General features: G+C 42.6%; 1 protein-coding gene across 3 annotated transcripts in view; it reads left to right on the top strand.

The window, feature by feature from the left end:
• Positions 1 to 21,032, top strand: part of LOC124112013 (cytosolic carboxypeptidase 6-like) — a 139,097-nt gene that overhangs the window by 5,158 nt on the left and 112,907 nt on the right. For all 3 annotated transcript variants that reach the window (XR_007222177.1, XM_048399760.1, XM_048399759.1), the window contains exons 3-6: positions 1,181 to 1,305; positions 4,547 to 4,641; positions 5,528 to 5,744; positions 19,550 to 19,685. Coding sequence is in view for 2 of the 3 variants with exons in the window: in XM_048399760.1 (XP_048255717.1) it covers positions 1,181 to 1,305; positions 4,547 to 4,641; positions 5,528 to 5,744; positions 19,550 to 19,685 (573 nt within the window). In the remaining variant the exon portion in view is untranslated. The remainder of the gene's footprint in view (positions 1 to 1,180; positions 1,306 to 4,546; positions 4,642 to 5,527; positions 5,745 to 19,549; positions 19,686 to 21,032) is intronic.

Below are 21,032 nucleotides of genomic sequence, written 5' to 3'. Positions count from 1 at the left end.
ATTCTGTCATATTACTTTAGTTAATTAGGTGTTCCTTAACTTCTTTTGAATAGTATATATCATGATGCCTCAATGGTTAGGACTGCTGCACTGGTTGTGTCAATCAGCTTTGAGGATTCTAAACTCTCTATACGAGTGAGCTAAGCATTCAGACCAGCCTATCTGATTCCTGTATCTCGAAAACAAGCTGAAATGACCATCTTTGAATGTAATATATTCAGGCTGCACCGTATCATAATTGTGGATATTTTCATTTTGATCACCCTGTCATTTCTGAGCATGATGGTGTACCATCAAAGGAATAGCCTATTTGTGTTCTGTGTTTTTTTTGTCGTTGTACAAATCAAAATTTCTGAATTGAGGCTAAGAAGTGAAGCTGAATCATTTTAGAAAGATGACATCCGATTGGCTAAAGAACCCACACACCCTTCATTTAGATTGGGAAGTCAATCAATCTCATTCAAATCAGACCTTAGTTCTCGCAACCGCTCAACAAAGATCTGACGACCTTTCATCCAACCAATCAGAGCGTCACTTACCAGATCATGAAATTGACAGTCGAAATTTGATTTCTGATCACGCAACCTCGAAAACTTTAACACGGGGTATTCTGAACGATAGTTACGGGTTTAACGACTGAATCCATACAATCTAGACTATCTATTAGCCATTCCAGAATGTTCTTTTGTTCCGGTTTCAAATTTGTAATCGAGAATTTGTCAAAATATGTTTCGAAGCGTAATCGCCAATTTGAAATTAGTGCCGTAAAGCACGAGAAAGCTGGCTTCTGATTGGTCATTCCATTGGTTGGGCAAGGATGGTCTGACTTGACCCGTAAAGGGATGTTCTCAGATCTTTGTGTGGCGGTAGCGAGAACTAAGATCTGATTTTAATGAGATTGGGAAGTCAATGTTATCTCAGGTTTCACCTGACCTGACATCCTTGGGAGGTGTCAACAGATCTTGGCTCAGGGAGGTATCATGGTAATAGGTGTGATTGTAATGAGAATGATGTTAAGCTATAAGATGAAATGACCAATGAACTTATGAATTTTAATTGTGTTAAACTACAGGTCAATTTACACTTTTCCCATGCTTTATGTGGTATCATGTATATGTTATATGATGTGTATGTTATTGTTTAATTCTGTTTTTCTGTACAGTTTGTTCACTGTTTTCAGGAAATCTAGGGCGGGTAGATTACATCACAGAGCATGAGTATGACTTGTTTATACGACCGGACACCTGCAACCCACGGTTCCGAGTTTGGTTCAATTTTACCGTGGAGAATGTGCGGTCGGACCAGGTGAGGCATTACGGTTATGGAATTGTAGTATTTCCAGGGGTAAAGAGTGGCCCAGTTTTCTTAGGCACTGCAATTGCTGCCTTAGGCATGCAAGAAACCTTTGATTGTGGGTTTGAATCCTGATTGCCTTGATACTGTTTCTAGGTTCCTAAGCACCTACGTGTGTTCATGTCAACTTGTTGTTGGACATATTTCACATATGTTCACATATGGGTGAAATCCACACAAGCATGAGCACAAACCTGGAAACATAATCAGAATGAAACGGGGATGGGTTTCTGACACATCTAAAGAATCTTAGGCCATCCATATATTCTTTATGTGTTTCTCATCTCCAACCAGAACCAGCAAGAGTGCAGGCAACCTCATTGTTTAACAGCCAGATCTCCAAAACGCATTCCCATGTCTCCAGTTATGCTAGAGATGAGATGGCCAAATAACTGAGTCGGTGTGTGGTGGTGATCTTGGCCAAGGCAGTCTTAAGATGTTTCCTCGGGAAAGCCACTCTTCATCATGAGTCCCTGATTAGAAGGCCTGTGCGCCATGACTGTGTCTTTTGCTGCTCTAGCCGAGAACCTAAAGCCTTTTCAAGATGACGCCCTAGTGATGAGGAGGTTCGGCCACACTGAGAGTTGTAGTGGACCCTTGTTCTCCCCACTCTTGCCCTGGTACTTGTCCAGGGGAGGCTGGAAGTTTCCTTGGGACTTTCCTTGTCCACGCCCTTTGCTACGATAGCAGCTAAAGCCACAGCCATGGTGCACAGGCCCTCTAAATCGGGGACTCTAGGGTGACAAGTGGCATTCCTTTGATTCCTTTTGTAAACAGAAACATCAGGATCCCACTTCAGTGTCTCCTCAGTTCTTGGCTGAATTCCTTCTGTTCCAGCACAGCAAGCAACATCTCAAGGGCAGCACCATCACTACCTACCTGGTGGCCATTAACTCAGTGTTGGCAGTTCTGGCAGTTCTGGAGGATCGTAAAATGACCAAGATTCCGGAACTGCTTGGGATCTGAACATGGTTCTTAGATTTCAGCTTGGTCTTCGATTTGAGCCTCTCCACTCAGCCTCCTCTTTAACCACACCAAGAAGACAGTGTTTCCCTTGGCTCTAGCTATGGCAGCAATGTTTAGTGAGCTGCACACACTTGACATCACCCAGGTCTGTTTTGGGCGCAGGGAACGGTTCACCTTGGGCTGTGCTGGGACTTCATTGCCAAGAATCAACTCCCAGGACAGTCTGACAGGTCCTTCACCATCACCTCTCCTTGATTGTGGGTAATGAAGATGAGGAGGACCTCAGTGCCCAGTTTGTGCACTTTGGGTTTTTCACTGCCTTTCTAAGACTCAACGTGGTGCCCAGAAATGGCTTTTCATTCCCATCTCCTTGACATCCCTGACAGAAGTCAGACTTAACACCATGTCCCTGTGGTTATGAGCAGTCATCCTAAAGGCTTATGAGGCCACTGGCCTTAATCCCCCGAGGGCCAACAATCCTCACGAGATCAGGGCGGTCACTTCTGTGAAGGCTCCCAACAGCAATTGTTCCACAAGATCCATCAAGGAAGGGTTTTTGCCTGAGGGACCTGCGGGATGTGGCCTTGGAAGACGTCGAAGGCTTACACAATGCCAGATGCCATTAGCATCTCCATCTGTCCAGAGCCAGCCTTACCAACTCTTGCAGTGTTCGTACACCAGATAGGGAGGTCCTTATGCTACAAGCACTGGCTTGATAAGTCAGTACTTAGACTGTAGCATATGCTATTTTCTCTGGTTGCCTTTCACCTCGACTTCCTCAAACTCTCGTTCTTTCCTCAGACATGTTTGGTCTACTGGTTGCCGACCTGCACACGGGATGTGCCTGCCAGTTGCCTAGACATCTTCGTCTTTCCTGAGGATCTCATCTGAAGGTATGCCCACCGTCCAATTCAGATGCATTAAGGAGTAATGCAGTCCCCCCCCCCCCCCCCCATCACAGAGCTGCCTCTTCACGATGTCTTCAGATGGTACAATCAAGCAGTAATGTGAAGATACATGATGTCATCACTTCTGTGGCCGTTTGCGCTATGTGATGGGGTCTGCCACAAAACTGATTGGATCAACTTCTTCTTCAGCTAGAGGGGCGGTCGGGTAGCTTGTGGTTAAAGCATTGGCTCGTCACGCCGAAGGCCGGGGTTTGATTCCCAACATGGGTACAATGTGTGAATATTGCTAAAAGCGGCGTAAAACCATACTCACTCACTCTCTCACTCTTCAGTTGGACCCCCGTAGCATCGGTTTTCTGTCAAAAGAAAGCAGTAAATGTATTTAAGAGTAATGCAGGATAAGTATACAAATGTAAAAGATAATTAGATTTTACTAGATTTTATGGAGTAGATTGATTCACTTTGCCTCGGAAACGAATTCTAGAAAAATATTGGTGAAGAAAGATCATGCTGACCTGGGTCTTTTTATGAGTCTGCAATGGTAGTAGTAATCTTTTTTTCACATTAGGACATAATTCGAAATTTGATATCATTTCACGTCAGAACCCATATACAGACCCTAGCTGAGTAAGCCGGCAGAACCCATATACAGACCCTAGCTGAGTAAGCCGGCAGAACCCATATACAGACCCTAGCTGAGTAAGCCGGCAGAACCCATATACAGACCCTAGTTGAGTAAGCCGGCAGAACCCATATACAGACCCTAGCTGAGTAAGCCGGCAGAACCCATATACAGACCCTAGCTGAGTAAGCCGGCAGAACTCATATACAGACCCTAGCTGAGTAAGCCGGCAGAACCCATATACAGACCCTAGCTGAGTAAGCCGGCAGAACCCATATACAGACCCTAGCTGAGTAAGCCGGCAGAACCCATATACAGACCCTAGCTGAGTAAGCCGGCAGAACCCATATACAGACTCTAGCTGAGTAAGCCGGCAGAACCCATATACAGACCCTAGCTGAGTAAGCCGGCAGAACCCATATACAGACCCTAGCTGAGTAAGCCGGCAGAACCCATATACAGACCCTAGCTGAGTAAGCCGGCTGTGCCATCGGTGCCCTGAAGTAAACCTTCTGTGTTTAGTATGTACATAACTGTCATCTCATTGTGGGCATGTTGTGTTTGATTGTGATATTGTTGGATGCAGTAATATCAAGCCTGCAATAAAGCAGCAGATCTACTCTTACTGCCCTAGTGCTGCATCTGCTCTTGTTTTTCACGCCAACATTTCTTGCAGTTATTCACTTTTTCATTTCAGCGTGTTATCTTCAACATTGTCAACTTTAGTAAGACCAAGTCCCTGTATCGGGATGGAATGTCACCTCTTGTCAAATCAACAAGCAGGCCAAAGTGGTAAGTATTCGACTAACACAATTATCTTATTAACAAGGAGCTGTGTCATTCCAAACAAGCAATCTCTATCAAAGGACCAACTACCTCAGTGTTTTAATGGATAAAGCATCTGGCCGGAGAGCGGAAGATTCGGGTCCCTTCTCCAGCCGTGTCATACAAAAAGATGTTAAAAGATGGTACTTGTTATTACCCTGCCTGGTGCTCAAGTAAGGGACTAAAACAAGGGCTGATGGACTCAGAGTCAGTATACTGTGTCTGAGTAGGGTATTCATATTAAACTGCGGCATGGTATCTCAGTGGGCTAGCACTATAAAACTGCCATAAGTCCAGACTAATACATGCAGCCACACACGTGCATGCAGGTTGCTATATAAGTGCAATAATCTTTATCGTGACATTAAAACCCATTTAACCTCACCTCAACTATCAAAGATCCTCTTAAACTTTTAATGTGTGAAGCCTATTTCTGGTGTTTTTTGCATGGACTGAATAATCAGAAAGTGGACACAATTTATGAATGACAACTTTGGTATAGATCCTTATACCGTTGTCAAGCAAGGCAAACCTTGCTTGACATCAGTAAAAGGATCTATACCAAAATGTCGCCATTACAGTAGAATAAAGAAGTTGTTATCCATAACTTGTGTCTTCTTTGTCACTCGTCAACTTCTTAGAAATGCCTTTCAAACGACTGAATAATCCTTTGTTCTCAATCACTTTGATCTTCACATTTCTGTTATTTCTGCATTATAAATTCAAAAAATTATTAAGATTTTTATTCACCTTAGAAAATGTTTTAAGTCAGCTTTTATAATAAATGTTTTTATTTAACTAATCTGTACTTTTGTTCAGTGGCTAAATCAATAAATGTCTTGTCTTTTCTCAGGGTGAGAATCCCGGCCAAACATGTATATTATTATCGCTGCCCAGACCATCGAAAGAATTATGTCATGTCCTTCGCTTTCAACTTTGACCGAGAGGATGATGTCTACCAGTTTGGCTACTGTTACCCATATTCCTACACCCGATTACAGAGCTACCTCGATAACCTAGAGAAGAGAAACTTGGACTTCTTTAGCAGGGAACTACTTTGTCTGACCGTGGTAAGTTGTTTACATCTGGAGGTGGTGGGGTAGCCTTCTGGTTAAAGCATTTGTTCGTCATGCAGAAGGCCTGGCTTTCATCCCAACATGGATACAATGTGTGAAGCCCATAATTCCTTTGAACACCTTAACTCTATTACATCATAGCCATAAATTCCTGTTTTGGTTGTAGTCTTTAGATTTTAAAACAGACGTCCTCTTCACTGCCAACATATGTAATAGTTGTGAGGCAAACCCTATCCTCCACACCGATGAAACTGCGATTGTGTGAGGGGGTAAAATGACAATTCTTTCGTGTGTGTCCAGATGTATACAAGCCAAAACTTTTTATCTCATCTAAACACATTTGTTTTGTGTTATTTCACACTGTAACTTCTTGTGATTATCTTAAAGACAAGTACAGACAAGTTACGGGAGTATAAGAAGCAAGATCATTGTCATGAATAGTTAGGTTAGAGTCCCTCTCCATCGCCATCCACGTGTGTTCGGTATGCAGCATTGATCAACTGATCAGAAGTCCCCACCCTATATGCCAAGCATGCAAAACATGTATCTTTGGAGGAGTATATTTTGGAAGCTTGGGTACTAACCCGGAAACATCTAGGAGTACTAGATTGTCGGCAAGATAGTCTACCCTACTAACTACAACTAAGAAAAGGATAAAGTCGGATAAAGTGTCTCCTCCTGAAAAATATTCCTCCACTGAGTTCAGGAAACACACATGACAAAATAAATGTCATTAGCAAGAATCTCGAGTCTTGCAAATCCCCGTCTTAACACGTATCATGAGAAAAAACATGCGCCATATGCGTCTCATCAGGGCTACCTGACTCCAGAGGAGGAGTAAGTATGCCACCTCGAGGCAGTATGCAACCTCAAGACAGTACGCCACGTCAAGACAGAATGCCGTCTTGAGACAGTACATCACCTCAAGACAGTATGCCACCTCAAGACAGTACATCACCTCAAGACAGTACGCCACCTCAAGACAGTACATCACCTCAAGACAGTACGCCACCTCAAGACAGTACATCACCTCAAGACAGTACATCACCTCGAGACAGTATGCCACGTCAAGACAGTTCGCCACCTCAAGACAGTATGCCACCTCGAGACAGTACGCCACCTCGAGACAGTATGCCACCTCGAGACAGTACGCCACCTCGAGACAGTATGCCACGTAAAGACAGTACGCCACCTTGAGACAGTATGCCACCCCAAGACAATATGCCACCTTGAGACAGTATGCCACGTCAAGACAGTACGCCACCTCGAGACAGTATGCCACCCCAAGACAGTATGCCACCTCGAGACAGTACGCCACCTCAAGACAGTATGCCACCCCAAGACAGTATGCCACCTCAAGACAGTACGCCACCTCAAGACAGTATGCCACCCCAAGACAATATGCCACCTTGAGACAGTATGCCACGTCAAGACAGTACGCCACCTCGAGACAGTATGCCACCCCAAGACAGTATGCCACGTCAAGACAGTACGCCACCTCAAGACAGTATGCCACCCCAAGACAGTATGCCACCTTGAGACAGTATGCCACGTCAAGACAGTACGCCACCTCGAGACAGTATGCCACCCCAAGACAGTATGCCACCTCGAGACAGTATGCCACGTCGAGACAGTACGCCACCTCAAGACAGTATGCCGACTCCAGACAGTATGCCACGTCAAGACAGTATGCCGACTCCAGACAGTATGCCACGTCAAGACAGTATGCCGACTCCAGACAGTATGCCACGTCGAGACAGTACGCCACCTCAAGACAGTATGCCGACTCCAGACAGTATGCCACGTCAAGACAGTATGCCGACTCCAGACAGTATGCCACGTCAAGACAGTTCGCCACGTCAAGACAGTACGCCACCTCAAGACAGTATGCCACCCCAAGACAGTATGCCACGTCAAGACAGTACCCCACCCCAAGACAGTATGCCGACTCCAGACAGTATGCCACGTCAAGACAGTACGCCACCTCGAGACAGTATGCCACCTCGAGACAGTATGCCACCTCGAGACAGTACGCCACGTCAAGACAGTTCGCCACGTCAAGACAGTTCACCGCTTCAAGACAGTACGCCACCCCGAGACAGTACGCCACCTTGAGACAGTATGCCACCTTGAGACAGTATGCCACCTTGAGACAGTACGCCACCTCGAGACAGTACGCCACTTCGAGACAGTATGCCACCTCAAGACAGTATGCCACCTCGAGACAGTACGCCACGTCAAGACAGTTCGCCACGTCAAGACAGTACGCCACTTCGAGACAGTATGCCACCCCAAGACAGTACGCCACCTCAAGACAGTACGCCACCTTGAGACAGTACGCCACTTCGAGACAGTTCGCCACTTCGAGACAGTATGCCACCTCAAGACAGTACGCCACCTTGAGACAGTACACCACCTCGAGACAGTACACCACCTCGAGACAGTACACCACCTCGAGACAGTACACCACCTCGAGACAGTACACCACCTCGAGACAGTATGCCACTTCGAGACAGTATGCCACCTCGAGACAGTACACCACCTCGAGACAGTATGCCACCTCGAGACAGTACACCACCTCGAGACAGTACACCACCTCGAGACAGTACACCACCTCGAGACAGTACACCACCTCGAGACAGTACACCACCTCGAGACAGTACGCCACCTCGAGACAGTATGCCACTTCGAGACAGTATGCCACGTCGAGACAGTACACCACCTCGAGACAGTATGCCACCTTGAGACAGTACGCCACCTTGAGACAGTACACCACCCCAAGACAGTACCTTTGTTACAGCGTAACAATAAGGAAGAACATCCTTTGTTTGAGTGTGCAGGTTATGAAGAGCCAGTGACAAAGGCAGAGGAATTCAGCGCTCTTCCCTTTCTGTTGTATACTGACAACATAATTAAAAGATAGATATGTCAGAAAAAAATAAAAAGTGGGTTAAACTTCAATTCTTTTTCCTATCCAACATATCTATATGGCACCAGTATACAAAGACTCATCAATGTGTTATCAAATGTACTTCTGTATTAATAGAGAAGTTTCTATGATCATACACAGACCATGGGAGTTTATTCATATTTCATAAAAACAGGGTCCTCTCCTATATGAGGCTGGATAATGAACTTAGCCAGACAGTATAAAGTAAGGGTTGAGGCAGAAATTCCTAATGTATGAGGGTGATTTTATGATGGAACTTGCTAGTGAGCAACAGAGGTGCCTTAACTGGACAGAAGGACTTCTATGTGCTAAATGTACCAACATGTCCAAGTACCACAACTTCTACAAGGTGGTCGAGGGGAGTGAGGCAAAACAAGGGTTGTTGATCATACACTGCCAACACCAGACTTCAGATCGGTTTGTCCAAATTCCACATTGAATGTGACAGCTTCTGTTTCTTCTACATGAGTGCAGCTGAAAACAGTGTGGAGACAATATTTAAATGTCAAATCATTAAGGACATAAAGGTCAGGAGAGTGTTGTTGAGGCAAACAAATAGGATCATCCATACACAAAAAAAAAACCAAACAGAAAGAAGTGATGGTGTGCAACATTGTTTACATTAAATAGGAGGGCTTGTGACTTCTATGCTGTCTGCTGTGTCCATGCTCCATACTCCTGATATCGGCATCACATGACTTGATTGGCAGGTGATTATCACAGACACACAAATTGTTGTGGCAGTGGTGTCTTATCCTAATTTGTTGTCAAATTCATCAAATTCATCAGTTTCCACAAATTCAGAAGGGAGAGGGTCAGGACTTGATGGACAGAGCCATCCTTAGGTGCTGTATTTGACCACAGAACAAAGCAATGTTCATATCTAGTAGGGCACTCACCCGGGTACTCACCCCCCTGTTACCCGACCCTACCAGGGTACCCACTGTAGATAGGAGATCTGTCTCAAGAGATAGGTACAAAATGTCTGATTGGAAATTGTTTTTGTCATATCCCTGGCAAAAGGTATGTAGATAAATGTATGAAACAGTCTGGTCATGCATACACTGAAGTTGACTTAAGTTATATCTTCATTCAACCATATGAAAAGTCAGAAGGAATGCATTCATAGTCAGAGAGAAATGTGAACATAAGTGACTTGTAGTGTAACCATAGAGTTCCAGATAATTTTTGTCATTAAACAATATATCACGTGACTAACCACAGGTCCGGGTAGTCCTTTGGGTATCCGGGTCCTGCTCAGTACCCACCCAACCCGGGTACCCGAGTTAACCGTCCCAGCCCAAATATCCAGGCCACCCAACAGGTGCCTTCAACCCAAATTGTCCCTAGCTTCAGTTTCATTATTTTTTTTTAATTTGCCTCTACATTCGTGGCAATATGAATCCATGGTCAAATATAAACAGGAAAGACTATGAAGTATGAATTACTGAAATGTGCACTCACCTACAGGTTACACACAACCAAATGTTTTCCTATAGTTGGTTGGTTGGTTTGTTGTTTAACGCCGCACTCAGCAATATTCCAGCTATATGACGGTGGTCTGGAAATAATCGAGTCCAGACCAGACAATCCAGTGATTAATATCATGAGCATTGATCCACACAATTGGGATCGATGACATGCATCAACCAAGTCAGCGAGCCTGACCACCCGATCCTGTTAGTCGCCTATTATGACAAGCATAGTCACCTTTTATGGCAAGCATGGGCTGCTGAAGACCTATTCTACCCCGGATCTTCACAGGCTGTTTTCCTATAGACTTTTACAGTAACGTTATACTTTTTTTAAATAACTAGGCTTTCAACAGGTATTACATGTACATGTGTGCACAGTCTGGCCTTAAAACAGCAAAAAAAACTTTAAAAATCGGACTAGCTTAGGCAGTTCCTTTTCCGAGTGCAGGAAGCTGAATGCACCATCCCCAGTTCCGCACCAAATATTATTTGCTTGAAAATATCTGTGGTCACAGCACTAAACATTGATAAACATGGTCAGTTTCATTTACTGGATGGATGTACTTTTGAAAAACATAAAAATCTTACACAAAATCATCTGATCACAGCTGCCAGATTTCAGTCTGCGTCCTTTCTTCTCTACAAAAACTACTGGTTGAACGACTGATTTGGTGGAGTAGAACACCCATAGAGGCTGGTTCTAATACCACTATACAGTCAGATATATCATCTGATTAATGTTTCGTGATGGGCAGTAAGCTCAATTGAGCTATGTTATGGCAAAACTTCGTAAATTTTGCTCTTTAGAAAATTCCATTTTTGAATCATTGCCATCATTGACATGATAAGATGTGCACTTTTCAGTGTACTTTTCCAGACACTGGCTGATGGCCTGTCATGAGAGTCGGGCAGATGTCCAGTACGCCAGGTTCAGCTGCACCTACACTGTTATATCTGTCATAGGTTGTTGTGATTTATGATGACTTTCTGTTGGTAAAATCAATATTCGCAGTTAGTGGAGACATCATAGGATTAAGAATACTCTAGGAATTCAGAAAGGGAAATTTTTGGCATATGCTTTTATATTTATAGCATTGTTTCATTCACATGACATGCAAATTTAGGGAGGAATGGTTGTTTTTTTCTCAAAAATATGTTTTCACGAAGGCTTTACATTTTGAACCCCAATGGGGAAGAACCAAGGTTCTCAGTATCCAATTTTTTTTTGGGGGGGGGGGGGGGTGGGTGGGTGTGCAACAACATGGGGATAGGGTTGTTACACAGTGTCACCTGGCTTACTGGTTTCTCTGTTGGCGTGGAGTAGGACTGGGACGGGTAACTCAGTTCCCAAAGGACTACATGGACCCGTGATTAGTCGCATGATATATTCTTTAATGACATCAACAATTCACATTTTTTTCTGACTTTGCCCGCATTCCTTCTGACGTTAATATGTTTGGGCAAAGATAAAGCTACAGTCAACTTCATAGTATGCATGATCAGATCGTTTGTTACATTTAGCTAAAATGGTATTGCCAGGGCTCTGGTAGACAAATACTGAATCGGACATTTTGGTTCCAACCTGGGTAGGGTCGGGTAATAAGGGGTCAGGTATTCGGGTAATAAATCTGGGCTCTGTCCAAGTGTGGAGTGTGTGATAAGAAGCAATGGTTTGCCTTGCACACACTTTACATATGCCTGGTTAGTTTTCGTGTCCCAATGTGAGTATTGTATTGTCATGTATCAATACCAAGTGTTACATATATACATTTATTGTACATACTTCAGTGTGAAAGAATTGAGAAAAGTGATTTTTTTCATTGCAGTGAACATAACACTTGATATTACACTGCAGTGAACTTAACACTTTGCCGGAACTATTGTCATACAAGAGCTACCTCCCCGTAAATTGTCTCCCTTTATCGTAAGTGTCTCTCCCGTTCACAAACTTTTGACTTCCTTTTTACGTTACTTCCACATTGACAGGCAAAATAATGACAGATGGTCATTTATGGAGTTAATATCGCTCCTTGCTGTTTGCTATTCTCTTGAAAATGTGTAGTTATAAACTGTAATTTTCTCATTTAACTCGTTAATCAAGATTGTTCGTTTCGCAAATCGCGTGTTACTTGATCATCGTGTATTCCTTCGCTTCCAACAGCAGTGTTGTAGCTTTCAAGGATAATCTTTTTAAGTTGATTTTGTATATAATTATTTCCAAATGTATGATAAAGAGGGGTGGGGGTGGGGGGGGGGGAGAGAGGGGGATACTTGGAAAGTCCACCGACCAGAATGATAACATGATATCTTTAACATCAGCGAAAATGGCTCGGGCTAGCAGGCAAGTGCTAATTTTGTGGTATGAAACTTAACTGCTCTGATAGAGTTTGCAAAAGTAGCCATTGTTAGTTTATTTTATGCAAGTGCACTTACATGACGTATGTTCTAGTCTCTGGATTCTTTGTTGATGGAATATAGCTTCTGGTGTCAAGTTTTCATGTATTGTAATTCATTGTGACTTACTATCAGTACATATTGAAATGCTAGCAAAGTTCCAGCATTAAAGAATTGTGTGTTTTGTTTCACATTCAACTATGGAAGAAGCAAAATAATTTGTCATTCATAAGATCAATAAAATACTTGATATATTATTATTATTAGGGGTGGTCGGGTAGCCTACTGGTTAAAGCGTTTGCTCATCATGCCAAAGACCCGGGTTCGATTCCCGACATGGATACAATGTGTGAAGCCCATTTCTGGTGTCCCCTGTTGTGATATTGCTGGAATATTGCTAAAAGTGGCGTAAAACCATACTGACTGATATATTATTCTATTTTCAACACTACCAAACCCTCTGCTGCACACTTTTTTGTATACCTATAGATTAAGAAAATTGACTTCAATATTTGAGGTGAAACAATACAGCAAGGTGATGATATGATACATATCAGGAAACATGGGTCACAATATGATATGTATCGCGATATGTCAAATAGCGTGGAAACTTCTTGACTATAAATACTTGGGAGTAGGTTCAAAAGAGAAAGCTAGCTGTAGACACATTCTTAGCAGCTTTTTTTAGTAGTGAACTTCAAATGTTAATTACAATACATTTTGCAATATTTGATTGACAGGGGGGGGTCATTAAACTAGTAGTAAATGTGTGAGTTTGAATTACTATATACGTAGTAATCACGCCAAACTTTCATGCTTCATGTGGTTCACATCAGTTAATCGACCCAAATGCCTTGTTCAAGAAAACATCAAATATATGAATAAAAATGCTTCCTGCAGATCATTTTGTTAAAAAATGGGATGAAACTCAAATATTGAATTTATTGTGTCCTTATCCAACTCAATTATGTGCAATGCAACATGAGTTTAATGCCATCTACTTTAACATTCAAATCCTCAAACTAAATGTATGTGTTCAATTTTATGTAAACAGCTCTTGAAATATATTATGTTTTACGCTTGGATTAGAATTCTTGAATACTAACTAACACAACACATGTTCAGGATCTGCCACCATTTACAATATAACCATTTGTTCCAGTGATGGAGTTGTGTTGAGATCACTCATGGTCCTGGCACATGTGGCTAACTACTGATAATGGCATATTGAAATTTCTCTGCACAATAGCTTTCCAGTTTCACCAGGCCAGCAATCAATAGTTTCTTTATTAATTCTATATCATAACCTTGGTTGGTTGTCCTGGAGATCACTCACTCATGGTCTGAACAATGTTGACATTCGAAGGCTCCACTGGTTTTGTGTCTTGTTTTGATTTTAAACAGATTTTATTGATTCATTAAGAAGCTAACATGTTACACATATATGCGTTGAAGTTAACAAATGAATGTTTTTTTCAAAAGAATAAATTCAGAGTATTGAGGTACAGAATTGATTTTTGTTCAGTGGAAAAAAAGACTTATCAAGGTTGTTTACGCTGGTAACAGGTTGTGAAGTATTTTGATAGGCATATTGTGGTGTGGAAATATTTCAAAATTGTTATGGATGATGTCTCAACACAGATGCTGCTTGAATATGTGTGACAATTAGGATTCAGATAGGTTGGCAGTGTGTGTGAGCAAGAACATGGATAGAGTCTTTGAAATTATAAATGATTGAATACAGGCTTTGCTGCAGACAGTTATAGGTGACAATGTTTTTAAATTGTTTACATCTTTTGTCACATATTTGAAATTGTAAGGGTAGACACCTCAACATAGGTATTTAGTCTCAGATGTTTTCTGCATGTCATAAAGAAAATTAACACTACAACTTTAGCTTCTTTAAACCTTATCGTGGGATTCCTTCTACAACAGTGCAGGGATATTTAGTATGAAGCACACGAGCTACGAGGATTATGGATTATCTGCCCTGAGGGAATTAATTTTGTAAGTTCTTAGCCAAGGGGCATTAATTCATGACTGACACATAATCCATAACTGTTATTTGCAGTTATTTTATATATTACCATGAGTCTTTTTGTAAGAAATTGGATGAAGAATGTATGGATTTTGGATCACCCAAAAAAGTTTCAGCTCGGTCAGACAATTGTTGTGCCATGTGGTGACGTCACATATGATTCTGAACAATGAATGACATTGTCTTCTATTATCATGTTTATTTACAAGAGTGCACAGATATGAGACAGGTATATACTGGTGACCTTTGTCCCTGGATGTTGTACCGATCAGCAGCAATTCAAAACACCAGTCCAGACAACATTTGTCCAGCCACGATTTCTGAACACTGGCTGAATATAATGTGTCCAAGTCAAGTTTTAAGTATTTGTACATATTAGTTAGATATTTTAGATGTTACATTTCAGCTTTTTACTTTACACACAGTACACTACAAACCTTTAGAGTTCTACAAGCCCCCAATACAATAAGCTTAACCCTGCATCCTGCATCCTGCATTTAACAACAGCCACCTTACTGGGTCAGGGCAGGTTCTGGCCCATGTGCTTGCACTCTGCACAAGTTTTTTTTGTCTGTCTGCTTTAGTTTCTCTGGTCAGCTTACTATCTATTTTGTATTTAGTTTTAGGTTTCTATCAGGCATATGTAGTAGGCAGTCTTACACATATGTTTAAGGAGGTCACTTTAATCGTTTTCCTTAACTCCACGTCCTGCTACAGTAAGATCTTAAACATGTCGATGTCACTCTTATCATCACTTAGGACCGCCTCCGTGGTCTAGTGGTAGAGCGTCCACCCGGAGAGCGGAAGGTGCAGGGTTCGATCCCCGGTCGCGTTATACCAAAAGATGTTAAAATATGGTACTTGTTGTTACCCTGTCTGGTGCTCGGCATTAAGGGGCTAAAACAAGGACTGGTCAGCTTGGAGTCAGTATACTGTGTCTGAGTGGGGTATTCATGTTAAACTGCAGCATGGTATCTCAGTGGGATGGCACTATAAATCGGCATCAGTCCGGACTACTACAGGCAGCCACACACACAAACACATGCATACACGTCGCTATATAAGTGCAATAATCTTGGACGCGACGTTAAACCCAATTTCACCTCACCTTATCATCACTTACAACTTTCTCTGCTTTTGCAACTGAAGAAACTGAGACCTTCAACAGTTTGGATATCCCTGCCATTTCATCCTCCTATGTGATGTACGCTTGAACCAGTTAGTCCAATGACCAAAACGACCCCAAAATATATGAACAGAAACCATATACTGATATGAATCAATGGCGAGAAACTGTTGGAGACTGGGCCAAGTTATACATAGGTATATGGGAGTACCTCCTGTGTTTTTAGGAAAAGACAACAAAAGTTTGTTCTTTTGTACATATATTTCCTTGGTACTGTTATGAGAATGCTGAGTAGTGTTGTAAGAGAGTTATTTCTACAATACATTTGCCGGGCCAAAGGTCAGACAGCATCAAAGAGCTCCCTGTTCGAATTACCGGTCAAAACTGGAAATTACCAGTAAACGAACACACAGTGACATGGCATTGCCAAGGGCTGTTCGTGTAAACAATCAAGCAATGGAACAATTCTCAGTTAGACTTTCTGAAAAACTGACGTTCTCATTACCAATGCCCTATGGGTAATAGAGGAATGATAGAGTTGCTGTAGACATGTTCCTCTGCTCTTTTGGTAAATGAAATTCTACCAAGTGGAAGTGGGTTTATGCAGGTTCCATGGTGGGCTTTCTTTTCGTTTTGGCCTCCTTATTCATCTTTCACTTCTTTGCTGGGTCTTTGAAGCTGAAAATCTAAAACTTCAGTGTAGCGAAAATGTTGCATGTACAAGTCACTACAGTTACTACATTGAAACAGATACATTTTCTGTAATTTCAAAGTCCTGTCCTGAAAAAGCCTTAAATTTGGCATTCCTGTCTTGCAAAACACCTTTTTTGGCAGACCTGTCTTGAAAAAGCCTGAAATTTTAGCAGTCCTTACAATTTCATAAATACTTTGAAAAGCTCTGACAGTCACTCACTCTATGAAGGTTCATACTCCAATGAAATCACACACAGTGAAAGTCAGTTCTTAAATAAGATGATCCCATTTAGCCTTACAAGTCTCTGCTGCTCTGTCGTTACACTGTCCACAGTTGGGAGATTTGGCCTAGTTTTAATGGCACGCTTGGAACAAGTGACAAACTCTGCATGTGACATAGGAGGGCAGCGGGTGGTCAAGTGACTGCTGTTCTTAAGGGCAGACAATGGAGATCTTGCTACTGACAAAGCCATTGGGTAACAAAGTATATCCTCAGTTTAGTCGACTTATAGTAAGAGAGCAGTGGCTTCCTAATCTGCTTCCGGAGTCCCTGAGTGTGCACTGAAGAGCAGTATGATGCTGACTAACCCAGCTGGACCAGTGATGAGTCCTGGTGATCATATCGCCCACTGAAGCATATCTTACACACCTGTGTAGATTAGCATATTTCACACCGAAAAGTCATCAAACATTTCTAGGAAAACCTCCTTTGAGTGCTGCCATCGTTACATTGTATCCAGCTGTTCTGTAAGCTATGATAGAACTTATAAATAAACACACAAAGTGAATGGCAATAGCTATTGGAACATTGGTGAAAGCAAGTGGCCTGTTTGTTTTGGTTCAGTGGGTCCTGGAAGATTTTGTTGTCTTAACTATAAACAGTTTTTATGCAGAGATATTTACTCAAGCAGGAGGGCCTGAGAAAAAACATATATACTTGTTGTTATTGTTATCGTTGTTATGATCCAGTTTGTTTGTTATAGTAAGCAGGAAATATACCACTTTCACCTTAATAAGAACATTCACACGTTATATTTGTCAGAGATCCAGCTCAAACATTGATGAAACTAGAACTTTAGTTTTGGGGATAACTGGTCATTACACAAGGTCATTGATAACTTTAGTTGTATGTCCTTTAGGGCAAGAATGACCGGGAAAATAGCAACAAGCAGAAAAAATATGACAAATGAATTTCACTTTAGGATTGATCTTGTAAATATTAATTATGTACATGTAGGTATGAATACACAATGCCTTTTAGAAAGTGGTCAGATGTAACAATTGTTGTATTTGGGATTACACTGTCTTAGTAAAGTAGAGATACTGGTACTTTGGGGTGGAGGAAGGGACAGTCCCATCCGTGATTCGAACCCTCACTTTCAGAGTGATGCCCCTAATCGCCAGCACAAAGTCAGTGATCTAACCCACAAGAAATGGAGATAAACCTACTTTGTTTTTATATTAGAGGTTTTCATCTCTGATTTGAAACCTGTAAATATTTTTGATTCAATACCTCATGCTGACGGCCCTTACTGGCATGAGTAGCTAACTACAGTACAAATAGTATAGTATGCATAGCGGTAGAATGAATATGTTGCTCGTACAGCAAGCTCTGGTATGAATTGCAACCTGACACTGATTAGCCCCAGGTTAGAAATTACTCAAACAAATTGTGGTGTGCAATTTGATGGATTTTATATATTTTTAATCATTATTAATTTTTGTCAAATAAACAATTGACTTTGCATGGAAACTTGTGATTGTTAATGTCAAGTGAATATATAACCATTATGATTGTCCAGATCACGTTAAAATGGTTCATTAGGAAAAGGTCGGTTCTAGAGAATACATGGAGTAGTATGGCAATAATCTTTGAACAAAGTAGGATGTTTGAATTTATTGATGCATATATCTAGATCATATGTATCAATGTTGATTTATAGTATTCCATTTCTCAGTTCTTAAACCGCCTCCGTGGTCTAGTGGTAGAGCTTCTGCCTGGGAGCGGAAGCTCTGGGTTTAGATCCCCGGCCGCATAAAAGATGGTACTTGTTGTTATCCTGCAAGGCGCTCGGCATTAAGTTGCCTAACAAGGATTGGTCGGCTTTTAGTTAGTATACTGTGTCTAAGTAGGATATTCATGTTAAACTGTGGCATGGTATCTCAGTGAGCTAGCACTATAAAATTTGTCCAGACTAGTACAAGCAGCCACATACACACACACACGTGCATGCATGTCGCTATTTAAACCCCATTTCAGCTCACCTCACCTCAGTTCTTAGCAATCTTCAATAGGCTTAAGATTGTAACAGATATTTTCTGTCTATACTAATACACAATGGTTACAAGAAGCAAGGGATACACAAGAATGTCAAGAAATTGTTTATCTCTTTTAGTTTTCAAGTTAAAAGTCATAGATTGCAATATGTTCCGTGAGGAAAGGTCAGTAGATGTGTGTGTCTGAGGGGTAGTCCCGGGGGTCTGCTTGACCCGGTCTGACATGCTAATGACTCCAACAAACACTTTCTCCTACATCTGAAGTACATCTTGCCCGGGAAAAGGAGGTCTGTTTGCCTCTGATGTATTATTACCACCTGCTACAGTATGTATTGGCACTGATGGAAAGGGGTTTCCAAAGCAGTGTCTTCATAGGACAAGTACAAAAGTTTGAGATGGTACTTGGTTTCTTATACTTAAATGTTGATAACGTTAGAATTTACTGCTGTGGGGATGCCAGACAGAGAAGGTCCCTAGTGTACAAAGCTTGTTTTAATAGTCAACTGAAATGGAGATAGGGTGGTTACAAGGAGTGACCCAGCAAGGCCCAGACTTGATTATGTTTTTGCTGCAGTTACCTAGTTGGGATATTGCTGGAATATTGTTGACTGAACCAGTAAGCTACATTATCTCACTCATTCCCTTAAGTAAAGTGTTATATGTGCATCTTTTAGGGGCAGCAAACTAATATGTTCTTGTGGCAGACACACATGCACACAGAAGTAACAGCCTGAATCAAATCAGTGATGCAGAGATCATTCAAGTTGATTTGTATCCAGTAAACATGACTATGTAGCAGGGAGTCCCTGACATTTGTCTGAGTTGTTTCTTGTGTTGTTTCGGCAGCAACAACGCCGACTTGACGTGCTGACCATCACCCACCCTGACAACCTGGAGCATGAAGGGGAGGAGAAACAGAAGACTGTGTTCATCACCGCCCGCGTCCATCCCGGGGAGACTCCCTCATCCTTTGTATGTCAAGGTAACACTGCCTGGGGAGACTCCCTCGTCCTTTGTATGTCAAGGTAACACTGCCTGGGGAGACTCCCTCGTCCTTTGTATGTCAAGGTAACACTGCCTGGGGAGACTCCCTCGTCCTTTGTATGTCAAGGTAACATTGCCTGGGGAGACTCCCTCGTCCTTTGTATGTCAAGGTAACACTGCCTGGGGAGATTCCCTCGTCCTTTGTCTGTAACACTGCCTGGGGAGACTCCCACGTCCTTTGTATGTCAAGGTAACACTGCCTGGGGAGACTCCCTCATCCTTTGTATGTCAAGGTAACACTGCCTGGGGAGACTCCCTTGTCCTTTGTAACACTGCCTGGGGAGACTCCCACGTCCTTTGTATGTCAAGGTAACACTGCCTGGGGAGACTCCCTCGTCCTTTGTAACACTGCCTGGGGAGACTCCCTCATCCTTTGTATGTCAAGGTAACACTGCCTGGGGGAATCCCTCATCCTTTGTATGTCAAGGTAACACTGCCTGGGGAGACTCCCCCATCCTTTGTATGTCAAGGTAACACTGTCTGGGGAGACTCCCTCATCCTTTGTATGTCAAGGTAACACTGCCTGGGGAGACTCCCCCATCCTTTGTATGTCAAGGTAACACTGCCTGGGGAGACTCCCTCATCCTTTGTATGTCAAGGTAACACTGCCTGGGGAGACTCCCCCATCCTTTGTATGTCAAGGTAACACTGCCTCGGGAGACTCCCCCATCCTTTGTATGTCAAGGTAACACTGCCTGGGGATACTCCCTCGTCCTTTGTATGTCAAGTTAACACTGCCTGGGGAGACTCCCTCGTCCTTTGTATGTCAAGGTAACATTGCCTGGGGAGACTCCCTCGTCCTTTGTATGTCAAGGTAACACTGCCTGGGGAGATTCCCTCGTCCTTTGTCTGTAACACTGCCTGGGGAGACTCCCTCATCCTTTGTATGTCAAGGTAACACTGCCTGGGGAGACTCCCTCATCCTTTGTATGTCAAGGTAACACTGATTTGGGAGACTCCCTTGTCCTTTGTAACACTGCCTGGGGAGACTCCCACGTCCTTTGTATGTCAAGGTAACACTGCCTGGGGAGACTCCCTCGTCCTTTGTAACACTGCCTGGGGAGACTCCCTCATCCTTTGTATGTCAAGGTAACACTGCCTGGGGAGACTCCCTCATCCTTTGTCTGTAACACTGCCTGGGGAGACTCCCTCATCCTTTGTATGTCAAGGTAACACTGCCTGGGGAGACTCCCTCATCCTTTGTATGTCAAGGTAACACTGCCTGGGGAGACTCCCCCATCCTTTGTATGTCAAGGTAACACTGCCTGGGGAGACTCCCTCATCC

The sequence above is a fragment of the Haliotis rufescens genome, unplaced genomic scaffold (assembly GCF_023055435.1).
Source record: "Haliotis rufescens isolate VD_foot unplaced genomic scaffold, xgHalRufe1.0.p SCAF_2, whole genome shotgun sequence".
Lineage (NCBI taxonomy): Eukaryota > Metazoa > Mollusca > Gastropoda > Lepetellida > Haliotidae > Haliotis > Haliotis rufescens.
The sequence above is the reverse complement of the archived record's forward strand: the minus strand, read 5'-3'. Positions and strand labels throughout refer to the sequence as shown.